The sequence below is a fragment of the Olea europaea genome, chromosome 1 (genome assembly GCF_002742605.1).
Source record: "Olea europaea var. sylvestris chromosome 1, O_europaea_v1, whole genome shotgun sequence".
Taxonomy (NCBI): domain Eukaryota; kingdom Viridiplantae; phylum Streptophyta; class Magnoliopsida; order Lamiales; family Oleaceae; genus Olea; species Olea europaea.
Window position 1 is genome coordinate 7,165,791 of NC_036237.1, and position 11,512 is coordinate 7,177,302.

At 37.5% G+C, this 11,512-nt stretch overlaps 1 protein-coding gene across 1 annotated transcript; it reads right to left on the bottom strand.

The window, feature by feature from the left end:
* Window positions 1-5,796: 5,796 nt before the first annotated feature.
* Window positions 5,797-11,109, bottom strand: LOC111403767. The gene is made up of 7 exons (XM_023032391.1): window positions 10,872-11,109; window positions 10,626-10,748; window positions 9,084-9,235; window positions 7,965-8,924; window positions 6,951-7,850; window positions 5,982-6,797; window positions 5,797-5,850 (listed from the first exon to the last, which is right to left on the bottom strand). Exons 1-7 carry the CDS (start codon window positions 11,107-11,109, stop codon window positions 5,797-5,799), a joined length of 3,243 nt encoding a protein of 1,080 aa, XP_022888159.1.
* Between the last annotated feature and the right edge of the window lie 403 nt (window positions 11,110-11,512).

Here is an 11,512-nt window from a genome sequence, read left to right on the forward strand (position 1 = left end):
AAAATCAAATTTTCCTATTTCGTAGATAGAATGTTTATCTATCTTTGGAATAGTCCAATTTTGAAGTTGTTGTTCAATTTTCGCAATTTGAAATTCATTTGAATTGAAATCATTTGATACAGATACAGATGAATTTGATGCATTGTCAACTTCTTCTTCATTTTGAAAAACATTTGAACTATTTTCATTTTGATTTTGTGATCTATTTCTAGACCTAGATCTCCTTAGCCAATTTGAAACCGAAGACATAGTTGAAAAAATGAAATCAAAGTAAAATTACACAATAAAAATAGTAAAATAGGATAGATTGATTCTTACCAAGCCTACAAACGGGACCACCCAACGGGACCACCAACACGGCTGACCAACGTCTACAGGGCTGACCAACGTCTATTCAGCAGACATCCAGGAATTCAAACCAAAATAAACCTATTGAACAGTGCCTATAGTGTAAGATTAAACTAATCTCACTTGTTCACTTATGGCTCTGATACCATAAAAGACCCAGGGGAATAGGAGATGAAATAGAAGAATAGAAATTTATGAAAATAGATAATTTTATTGAAATTGAAGAAAATTTAAATATTACAATGAAAATTGAAAAATATTTGAGAGAACAAATTACAAAGAAAAGTAAAACCTCTTCTTGCTGAATTCGCTCTGTTTACAAATGAAATCTTGAACTCAATTTATAATGAAGTCCGGACTTGAAATTTCTTTCATTTGAGAGAAAGAATCTTGAAAAGAGAAGTGGACGACATCATCATGAAGCATCTTGAAAAGTAGTATCATCTTTAGTCAAAAGTTTCCAATTTTTGACTTCCTTTAATAAAGATAATCTTTCTTTATTAAAGTAGATATTGATGTCTTACACAAAGTTGATGAGAATCTTGACAGGTGTAGCACCAACAATTTTGAATTGGACAAAGATTGAGGAGAATTTCTCTTGCTTGATAGACCCTGTAATTTCTTAATTCGTCAAGAAAACTAGGTCCATATAGTCATTTTGAAGTTTTCTTTGAAGCTTTTGCAGTCTTCTCTTGAGCAAGATACTCGGCATAGTCATCACCTAGATCAACTAAGTCATCACCATTGTCAGTCTCTTGAGAATATTGAGATTCTTCTTCTTGATCAGAAACATTTTTTGAAGATCCTTGTTTAGAAATTTGATCGTAAATTTCTAATAATTCTTTAGGATCTTTACATTTTGATAACATTGCAATGATTCTTTGTTTTTCAGTCAAAAAATCTGCTTGATCTTCTTGTTCTTTCTTTGAAAATTTAGGTACACCTAAATTTCTTTGTTCTTGAATCCATGATTGAACTGCTTTTGGACAACAATTTGTTTCTTTGAATTTTGCCCACCATTTGACTATATATATATATATATATATATATTTATTTATTTATTTATTTTTATTTATTTATTTTTTTTTAGTTCCTGGTTTCTGAACCAATTTGGAATTGGAACTTTTCAACATATTTCTTTTTTTTTTACCTCATTTTTTTAGGGTTGATTATTGTTATTATTATTGTCATTATTTATTATTATTATTTTTTTAACAAAGTCGAAACTAATACTCTTCATTTTTTTTTAATGCAGGGTTTCAATTCTTTGAAACAAATCAAGGATTTCAAGATTCAAGATTTTCTTTGAGTAGAGGTTAAGTTTTTTATGTTGCAATTATTCTATGAGTTCAGGAAATATATGCATATGAACAAACATAAAGTTGCAAACCTTCATACACACTGAGGATCAAAGACTGTCACTTTTCACCATTCAATGCACCTTTTGTTGAGAACCAAGGACCTGCTCCTTCCATCATCTAAGACACTTTGTGTTAAGGACCAAAGACCGGCTCCTTCGACTGTCCAAGGCACTTTGTGTTGAGGACAAAGGACTGACTCCTTCAACTGTCCAAGACACTTTGTGTTGAGGACCAAGGGCCTGTTCCTTCCATCGTCCAAGACACTTCGTGTTGAATACCAAGGACTGGCTCCTTCAACTGTTCAAGACACTTTGTGTTGAGGACTAAGGACCTATTCCTTCCATCGTCCAAGGCACTTTGTGTTAAGGACCAATGACTGGTTCCTTCGACCATTCAAGACACTTTTTATAGAGGCTGCTTACATATTTGAGAGATTCGGGATTTTAAATAATAAATCAATTTGAGAGATTTACTGCCCCCCTTTTTTTTGGCTGAGTTTTTTTTTATTTTTTATTTTTTTAGGCATGATTGGAACAAATTCTGATGATAAAGTGTGCTCTGACATGCACGAAATTGTTGAGCTTAAAAATCAAGGTAAAAGTTATCTGCGTTTCAAAGATATTGATGTGAAGTACCATGCCCAGACTGGCGTACGAGGTGAACTTAAATTTAGTGTCCATAAGCCAACGACAAATCCTTCCCCCGACCTTCTGGAGCCATTGTCGAAGTTGCATATATCCATCATTAGTGAATGTCACGAGAGTTTGGATACTGGCAAGTTCAATCGCTCTAGCAGTCATCTTTCCTTTTTGTGTCTTCCACCTCATCATTCCCAGAGCATGGAGTACATCCCAAGGGCTGTGATTTGTGAGAAAATTGATAATAGAGAAATACGATGGGAAAGCGCACTGGTAAGTCCAGGAGAGATTTCTTTTCTTCCAAAATTTTGGGAGTGGTCTCTGTGGATCCAGAAACTTCTGCTAAAGAGGAATCTCCGCGAGTTAGCTTTTGCAGTCGGTTCTGCTGCAAAAGATTACCATCGCCCAAACCTCATTTACAGAGCTCTTTGTGAGGTTTTGTGTCCAGAAACCAATACCTTTGTGACTGCCAATGGTGAAATTGGCATTTCTCTTTGGGACATCCGCGAGATAAGTGGACTTTCGATCATGGGTCATTATTATGAGGAAGTAGTCCCAAGCCTTTCAGAGTTGATGGATCATCTTTCCAAGTCTTGTTTGTATCTCTTTAATGTTTTCACATTGATTGCCCATGCGAATGAATCCGACAGAGTTACTCACGAACAGTAGATTAATTTTTGGTTTCATAAAAATGGTTGTGTCCCGAACCATCGACAACACAAAAATTATAAGAATGCTATGAATTTAAATCCATTCAAAAGGCACCATCAAAGAACATCGAAGGAAATACGGAGGCCCGTGGTGACAGACAAGCCGAGAGACATTACTCATAGGGATCGACGGATTGGGGCAATTTTCCAGTGTCCCTGTCTATGGAAGAATAAGAGGAATTAGAGATAGCAGCCTATCTCTCCCTATGGTTTTGTCGCTTCGTTCTTCCATTTGGGGATGAAAGTATAAGAGTCGGGACTTTTAAAGCATCTTCTAGAATGGCAGGCGGATACACTTATAGTCTAGTTCCTCCTATATTGGCGAGCATTTATAGTGGACTTACACGAACATCTAACTATCAGGCAAATCCAGACCTTGGCTCAATTTCACATTCATTTCCTGGATATTTTCTTTATGTTTGGGCAGCAACTTATTTTGTTCGAGGTGTTTATGCTCATGTAGACAAGAGTTATTCTCACACTATAATTCGAAGATATGCCGAAACTCTGAATGCTTTTCAATCTTGGGAGAAAAATGTCGTTGATTGTTGGGAATTTATCCGTGGAGCAATGAATACCGATAACTTTTGCTGGAATCCATTATCCTCATCGTCTCATCCTGATGTACGTGTAGATGACCAACCGAGATTTGCAGATACTTCAGAATTCATGATGAGTATTCAACCTGAATTTGTCTCTTATCATCGAGGAAATTTACCTTTCATTCTTGAGGCGAATAATCCTCACAGGTTTGCGAGACAGTTTGACTTTAGATAGAAACTTCCCGGTTCACCAAGAAAGTTGAATATTGCCCCCAGTGTAGGCGATATGTATCAAGTTTGGTTGTCCCTAACCCAGATAAAAAAGTGGGTCTGTATTTCATATTCCAGAGTATGTGAGGGATATACATCAAAACATTGATGTTGAATAGCAGGTTTGGTGGAATAGCAAAGTATTACCACTCTTGACCAAGGTCCAGGTGCAAGTCTTATTTTCTAGTGAGAGCCATGACTTTGTTCTTGGCTTGACTCCGAACAAGGTTTTAGCTAGCCTCCAAATGCTACTCCTGAAGAGGCTTCTCGAAAGAGAGATCTAAACCAGCAAAATGAAAGAGGTATTAAGAGAATCAAAATTATAGTTCCCTCGGCAAAGTTTGTTGCCACCTCTGAGCCTCCTAATAAGGTGCTAGAAGCAATTTCGATTCCAGATCACAGTAGTCTTGCAGATCGAGCATCATAAGCACCAGGAAAGACTTTGACTCTAGAAGATGAAAGTTCTGGAGATCAGGTATAGTTCTCCCTTTTTTTATTTTATGTACTTTTTGTATCTGATTTTTTGCCACAATCTTCAATTTCAGGTTCATCTTTCTCGAATATACAAAATTAAACGACCAATAGAACCGAGGCGGTTCAAGCTATTCTGAGTCTTTCAAAAGGTGAAGTTGGAGCTTCTCACATTAACCTTAGCCTCCCGAACACATCATCAGATGGTGGATTTTTAGACATGTCGCCCGGGACACGAAACGCAAGTATGTGCCCTGTTGTTGTTTCCTGCACTTTTTTTTTGAAACCATGCTCCATTTCCTGTAAGTTTTCCGAGCATCCCTGAAGAACTAAATTTCTCCATGAATCCAAACTTTTTGCAAGATCAGACTGGCGAGAATGATGGGCGAATCGATGCACTTCAAGGAATAGATGGTATTCATGATTCTCATGACCTTCTTTGCAAATATCCAGGCACCATCAATGGAGGTACTTTGGTGCATATCATGGACAATTTTAATTCTGAAGATGAAGTAAATTCAGGGACTGTGAGAGCTAACATTTCAGAGATCAATCAAGGAATTCTCGTCGTTCCATCTTCGTTGGCTTTAGTCAGTATTCTGCCTTCACAAATCATCGGACTACACCAATCTGTTCTTTCATGTCTGGTCCTCCAACGGGAATTACCCAAGAGTCTCCTTATCTGAAGGCTGCTTTGCAAGAAGCTATGAATAATTACCTCCAGAAATGTTTTAAGGATGTCTTAAAGTATGGATTCTCCAATATTCGATCTTGGTGGGATGAAAATAATTTAATTTTTCAGAATGTGATTACCAACTCATTCCACGCAGACCCATCACCTTTGATGAAACGCATGGATGTGTTTTTGAAAAAATTGACTCTTACTTGTCTGAAAGAAAGCAGCACTTGGATTGTCCAACCATTGAAGAAAAGGCGGAGGAGTTGAAACTGTTGAAGATTCAGCTGGAAGTAAAGGATTCCATGTGTTCATTGTCGAGAGGCAAAATTAGTGAGCTAACCTTTGAGCTAGATAGACTTCGTAATGAACTTCAAGCCCAAGAGGAAGACAAAAGTATGATTGGAACCAAAAAGGCAGCATTGGAAGAAGCACAGACAAGAGATGTCGCTAGCATAGCATCCATTGACCAGAAAAGGAAGACCCTTGAAGATAGTTTCCTGCGAGTGATCAATGGTGAGTGATCCTGATGAAGTCATGAATTTTTGATCTTTTTTTTTAAGACCATATTGTTTGAATTTTGACTTACTATTTTTATTTGGTTGAACTTTTCTTTTTCATGTTTCTTGTGTTTTTTTTACAGCAATTGATAAACAAATTGAATGAAATTATTAGATGTGATTGAACTTGAATTTATAATTTATTCAAGCTGCCTATGTACCCAAACGGGATCAAGTTGAACGTAGTTCATTACAAGAACACAATTTTTTTTGTACCACCCTACTGGTCAGAGGGTTTCGAAGGTCTACCTCGACCGAAAGGGAGTAAAAGCCCCTGGAAAAAAGGTGAGACTTGGAAGGAGCAGAAGAGACAACATGACAGGGGGAATAATTTTTGATTGATGCGGGAGCTCTACTCACTGGGATGACCAAAAATGAAAAACTTAAAAATAAAGAACTTCAAACATAAAAACGCTTTAAAAATTTTCCGTTGATAGGTCCGATTTGCAGTCCATCTTTGTCAACAATCTTGTACACTCCGTTAGTGAATGTATGAGTAACAAGAAATGGACCATCCCACTTAAGCTGGAATTTGCCCCCTGTTTTTCTTGTGATTATGATTGGCCTGCGCATGGAAAGTACCAGATCTCCAACTTGAAATGATCTTGGTCGCACCTTTTTGTTGAAAGATTTGGCCATTCGAGATTGATAGCACTCTAGGTGCATTTGTGCTTCTAACCTTTTTTCATCCAAAGCTTCTAGCTTTTCGAATCGAAGACGGGCATTTTCTTCAGTTGTCAAACCTTCTTGGATAGCAATTCGAAGTGACAAAATTCGACACTCTAAGGGAAGGATAGCTTCCACCCCATATACTAAGGCATAAGGAGTGGCTTGTGTTGGAGTCCGATAAGTAGTTCGATAAGCCCATAAGATTTCACCGATTTTCTCATGCCAATCTCTTTTTGATTTGGAGACAACCTTTTTTAGCAGACTGCATAGTGTTTTGTTGAATGCCTCTGCCAATCCGTTAGCTACCGCATTGTATATGGACGAGTTGTACTGTTTGAATCCAAACTTTGCACATAAATTGTTTATGTGGCTATTACAAAATGGCTTGCCATTATTAGTTATGATATGTCGCGGGACACCATATCGATAAATGATTTGGATACGAATGAAATCTGCGACATTTTCTTTCTTTACTTCCTTCAATGGTATGGTTTCGGCCCACTTAGAGAAGTAGTCGGTCCCGACGAAGATGTATGCATGCCCTGCTGAAGACTTTGGAGTTATAGGTCCAATTACATCAAGACCCCATGCATCAAATGACCATGAAGCTATTGTTGGATGTAATGGTTCTGGAGGTTGATGGATGAAATTTGTATGGATTTGGCAAGCTTAACATTTTCTCGCATAATCTATGGAGTCTTGTACCATAGTTGGCCAGTAATATCCCATCCTCTTTATTCGAAAATGGAGTTTGGGTCCAGACTGGTGGGCACCACAAATTCCAGAGAGGGCTTCTTCCACGACCAGCGTTGCTTCATCATTACTTAGGCATCGAAGGAAAACTCCATCAAATGATCGTCGATAAAGTGTTCCCTTATAAAAGATAAAGCGAGAGGCACGCCTCTTGATTTCTATTTTTTGCCATGGATTATCTTGTAGCTTTTGATGTTGAAGGAAATCGATTATTGGTTGTCTCCAATCTTCTCTTTCCTCATCTTCGACTACTTCGACACTATTGTTTTCTTCCAAATTACTAGGTAGCAATGACGGAAGCACCCATCTTTGAGCAATTGATATGGAGTGGGAAAATTCTTCATCTGATCTAGCTAAAACAGCAGCCAAATTAGCTAAGGCATCAGCTTCCTTATTTTCACTTCTTGGGACGAATTTGATTTTTATCGAAACAAATCGTCTCATAAGTATTGCCGCATGTTCATAATATGGCTTCAAGTCTAAATTACGGACTTCATATTCAGCTAAAAGTTGGTTGATTATCAATTTAGAATCCCCAAAGACTTCCAGCTGGTGAATATCCATATCCAAAGCTGTCTCTAAGCCGATGATAAGAGCTTGATATTCCGCCACATTATTCGAACATTTCTCTGTTAAAGCAAATGAGTAGGTTATGACGAGATCATGAGGAGTGATAAAGACCACTCCTGTTCCGGTACCATAACTTCGGGCTGCCCCGTCGAAGTATAGCCTCCATGATGGTATGATTTCGGTGAATAGAACTTCTTCATCGGGAAGGTCTTCTTGAAGTTCCCATTCTGCTGGAATTGGGTGGTCAACAAGGAAATTCGCCAAAGCTTGTCCTTTAATGGCCTTTTGTGGAATGAATTTGATGTCAAACTCAGACAACAGTAATGCCTATTTTCCAATCCTTCCAGAAAGAATCGGCATGGACATTATGTACTTCAATGGATCAATCTTTGAAACAAGATTGATTGTGTGTGATAGCATATAATGCCTCAACTTTTTAGCTGCGAAGATTAACGTGAGGCATATTTTTTCAATAGTCGAATACTTCATTTCAGCGCCTACCAGTGTCCGGCTCAAGTAATAGAGTGCATTCTCTTTTCCTTCTTCGTTAACTTGGGCAAGAAGTGCCTCTAGAGAACATTCTTGTGCTGCAACATAAAGAGTCAACGACTTCCCTAGAACTGGAGCTGTGAGTACTGGTGGACGAGATAAATATTGTTTAATGCTTTGGAAAGTATTTTGACAAGCGTCATCCAATTCAAATGGTACATCTTTCTTCACCAATTTGTTGAATGGATGACAACGTCTGGCTAGATTAGAGATAAATCTTCGAATGTATGCAAGTTTTCCTTGAAGACTTTTCAACTTATGTACATTTCTTGGCTCTGGCATGTTGATTATAGCTTTAATTTTTGATTGATCTATTTCAATGCCCCGGTGTCGAACAACGAAGCAGAGAAATTTTCTAGAGGTGACGCCATATGCACATTTCAACGGATTCATCTTTAATTGATGTTTTCGAAGTTTTTTGAAAACATCTCGTAAATCTTGTAAATGACCGTCACGTCTTTTTGTTTTAACAACAAGATCATCCACATAACATTCAATGTTCTTATGTAAAATATCATCGAAAATCTTTTGCATTGCCCGCTGGTAGGTTGCCCCCGCATTTTTTAATCCAAAAGGCATAACTTTGTAACAATATATGCCTTTAGGGTTACGAAATGATGTGAGTTCCTCATCTTTTGGGTTCATCCGTATCTGGTTGTATCTGGAAAACCTGTCCATGAAAGATAAGACTTCATATCCGGTAGTTGCATCCACCATCAACTCTGTTATTGGAAGTGGAAAATCATCTTTCGGACATGCTTGATTTAGATCCCGAAAGTCAACGTAAATTCGTAGTTGCCCGTTCTTCTTTTTAACAGGAACAATGTTTGCGATTCATGTTGGATATTTCACTTCACGTATAAATCCAGTTTCAATAAGTTTATTGACTTCCATTTCAATTTAAGGAATCAGTTATGGTCGAAATCTTCTTTGAGGTTGTTTGACCGGTCGAACTCCATGTCTTACTGCAAGATGATGCACTGCAATCTTAGGATTTAACCCCGACATTTCTTTGTAAGACCATGCAAACACGTCTTTGTATTCGTGAAGCATACTAATGTACTCAGATTCTTCCTTTTGACTGAGAAGGGCACTTACAAATACTGGTTTTGGGTCTTCTTCGGTCCCCAGGTTCAATTGTTTCAAGTCATCCACAGTAGCTTATCCCCCTTCTTCAAAAGTAGGTGGGGCAGGTTCAGGTTCATCAGTTGTGACAGAACTTTCGAACTCGGAGTTTGAATAGGGAGCTTCCTCAAAGGCTATGTGATTGATAGAGACTTCTTCTTTTTCTTCCCTCTCCTTTAGGGACAGACGAACTTTTTGCTGTCTTCGTCTTCTTCTTGACTATTGTGGCTTTAGGCTTGGATCAGAAGTTTTAATCCCAAGTCAAGAAAATGCAGATTGTCTTTGGGATGATATTTGGGGAGCTTGTGCATTCCTATCGATTTAGGTAGAAGAAGAAGAATCTTCGCTTAATCTTTGGAAGACAGTAGGGTTGGCAACGGTTTGGTTATGGGTCGGTTCGATCAAAATCATAACAGCATCACCAATTTTTTGACCATACCATAACCGCACCATAAACACGTAAATCGATTCGGTTCAGTTCGGTTATTATCTCGGTTCGACATGATTCAGTTCGGTTAATAACCACGAAAATAAATTATTTTTTATAGGTTCATCCATCAAATTGATATAAAACAATTTATGAAAAAAGTCAATGAAAACAAAAACACAATATTTTAAACAAAAATGCAAACATTATCAAACAATATTTCAAACGAAAAAGCAAATATTATCCCAATTTTCAATTGTAAAATACAAATTTAACCAACAATCTATTAAATATAACAATACTAAACTTTTCCTTCATTCTTAATTATTGTGCATCGAAATTACTTGATTCATTCTTCCCCACAAATCTTACTAGCATAGATCAACACTCAAAGTTGATTCCTATATAGTAAATAAGAAATGTAAGTAAAGAATACAACGATACTACATATTCTAGAATGGTTTTAACTAAAATTTAAATAAAAAAAGTATCTTTTCGTCAGCTTGTTTCTCGTTAAATGTTGCGCAAGCTCTAGAGTATGATGAAAAAGTAGAATTTTCTACACATAATAGAAAAAATTAACAATAAAATGAGCCGTGCGTGAGTTTGTGGTTTGTGGAGAGTAGGGTTTGCATTTATATAATGTCATACTAATGCTATTATTATGGGCTAACGATAAGTGAGTTGGCCGACTGAGTCATGTAGATGTACTTGGGGGGGGATTTTGTTTTGGGCTAGATGGAAAATTAGTGCAAAGCCTAATAATCAATTTAATTTTTTTTTAGCGGGTAATCGGTTCGGTTTCGGTTCGACGACGTAAATACCATACCCGCATCGCCAAGAACCGGTTCATTAAAATAAAAATCATATCCGCCCCATTGTACCATCGGTTTGGTTAACAAAGATTTTCGGTTTTGACTGTTCAAATTGCCATCCCTAGAAGACAGAAGCTTTACCTTTTACATCGACCATTGGGGAGGGTTCTCCTTTTAACCTTTTAAACTCCAAAACTTTCGCATTCTCATTTTCAATTCGATCGAACACTAAAGGTTTCGACTGTTCAGATTTCTCTTCTGCAACTTCATAAATTTGAATCATGATTGGGTTTGAGGAAACCTTCTTGACCTTAATCTTTCTCGGTGTATTGGGATCATATCCCAAACCATACCTAGGTCAGGACACTAAGGGTCCGTCGAAATTACAAGGGGGACGCCCTTCTGAAAGGACAGCATCAAGATCACCTAATTTACGAGGCTCTCCTTTTCCAAACCCAGCATTTTCGAACAACTTTTTAACTTGAAGATTGTAACATCCTTTGAAAGTTTGTTTTGATTCAGCAGCTCCTTCTTGTTTGGACGAGTTGGAAATATAAAGTTTTAATATGTTGGGAACAGATGTTGAAGCCTCTGATGTAGATTTGTATTCTTTCGGGCCCACCATAATTTGGTGGGGGCAGAAGCAATTTTGGGATACTAGGTATTGGAAGTGTTAACTCTTTTCTCAATACCTAAATATCGGTTGATTCTACTTGAGGTTTTTTGCCTTTAGTAAATCTTGACTTATTTTTGATAAGTTGATGAGATTGAGCAGCACTACATGTATCATGATTGTTTGTATCTTCTTTAATTTTGAATCCAGATATGGTCAACCTTGAAGAATTACATTCTTCACCTTCCATGTAAAACTTGGCATCGGCAAAATGAGATTCTTCTTCAAGAAAAGGTTTCGACTCAGCTGCCACACATTTAACTTCTCCATCTCAGCTATATTTGAAGCAATGGTGCTAAGTCGAAGGTACCACTCCAGTTTCGTGTAGCCAAACACGTCCAAGGAGTAACTCGTA

Coding starts and splice junctions, on each gene's coding strand:
- LOC111403767 (XM_023032391.1), bottom strand. CDS start 11,109: ATGGTGGGCCCGAAAGAATACAAATCTACATCAGAGGCTTCAACATCT. Junction 10,749..10,871: donor TTCAGAAGGGCGTCCCCCTT/GTAATTTCGACG, acceptor AAATTTATGAAG/TTGCAGAAGAGAAATCTGAA. Junction 7,851..7,964: donor TATCACACACAATCAATCTT/GTTTCAAAGATT, acceptor ATTCCACAAAAG/GCCATTAAAGGACAAGCTTT.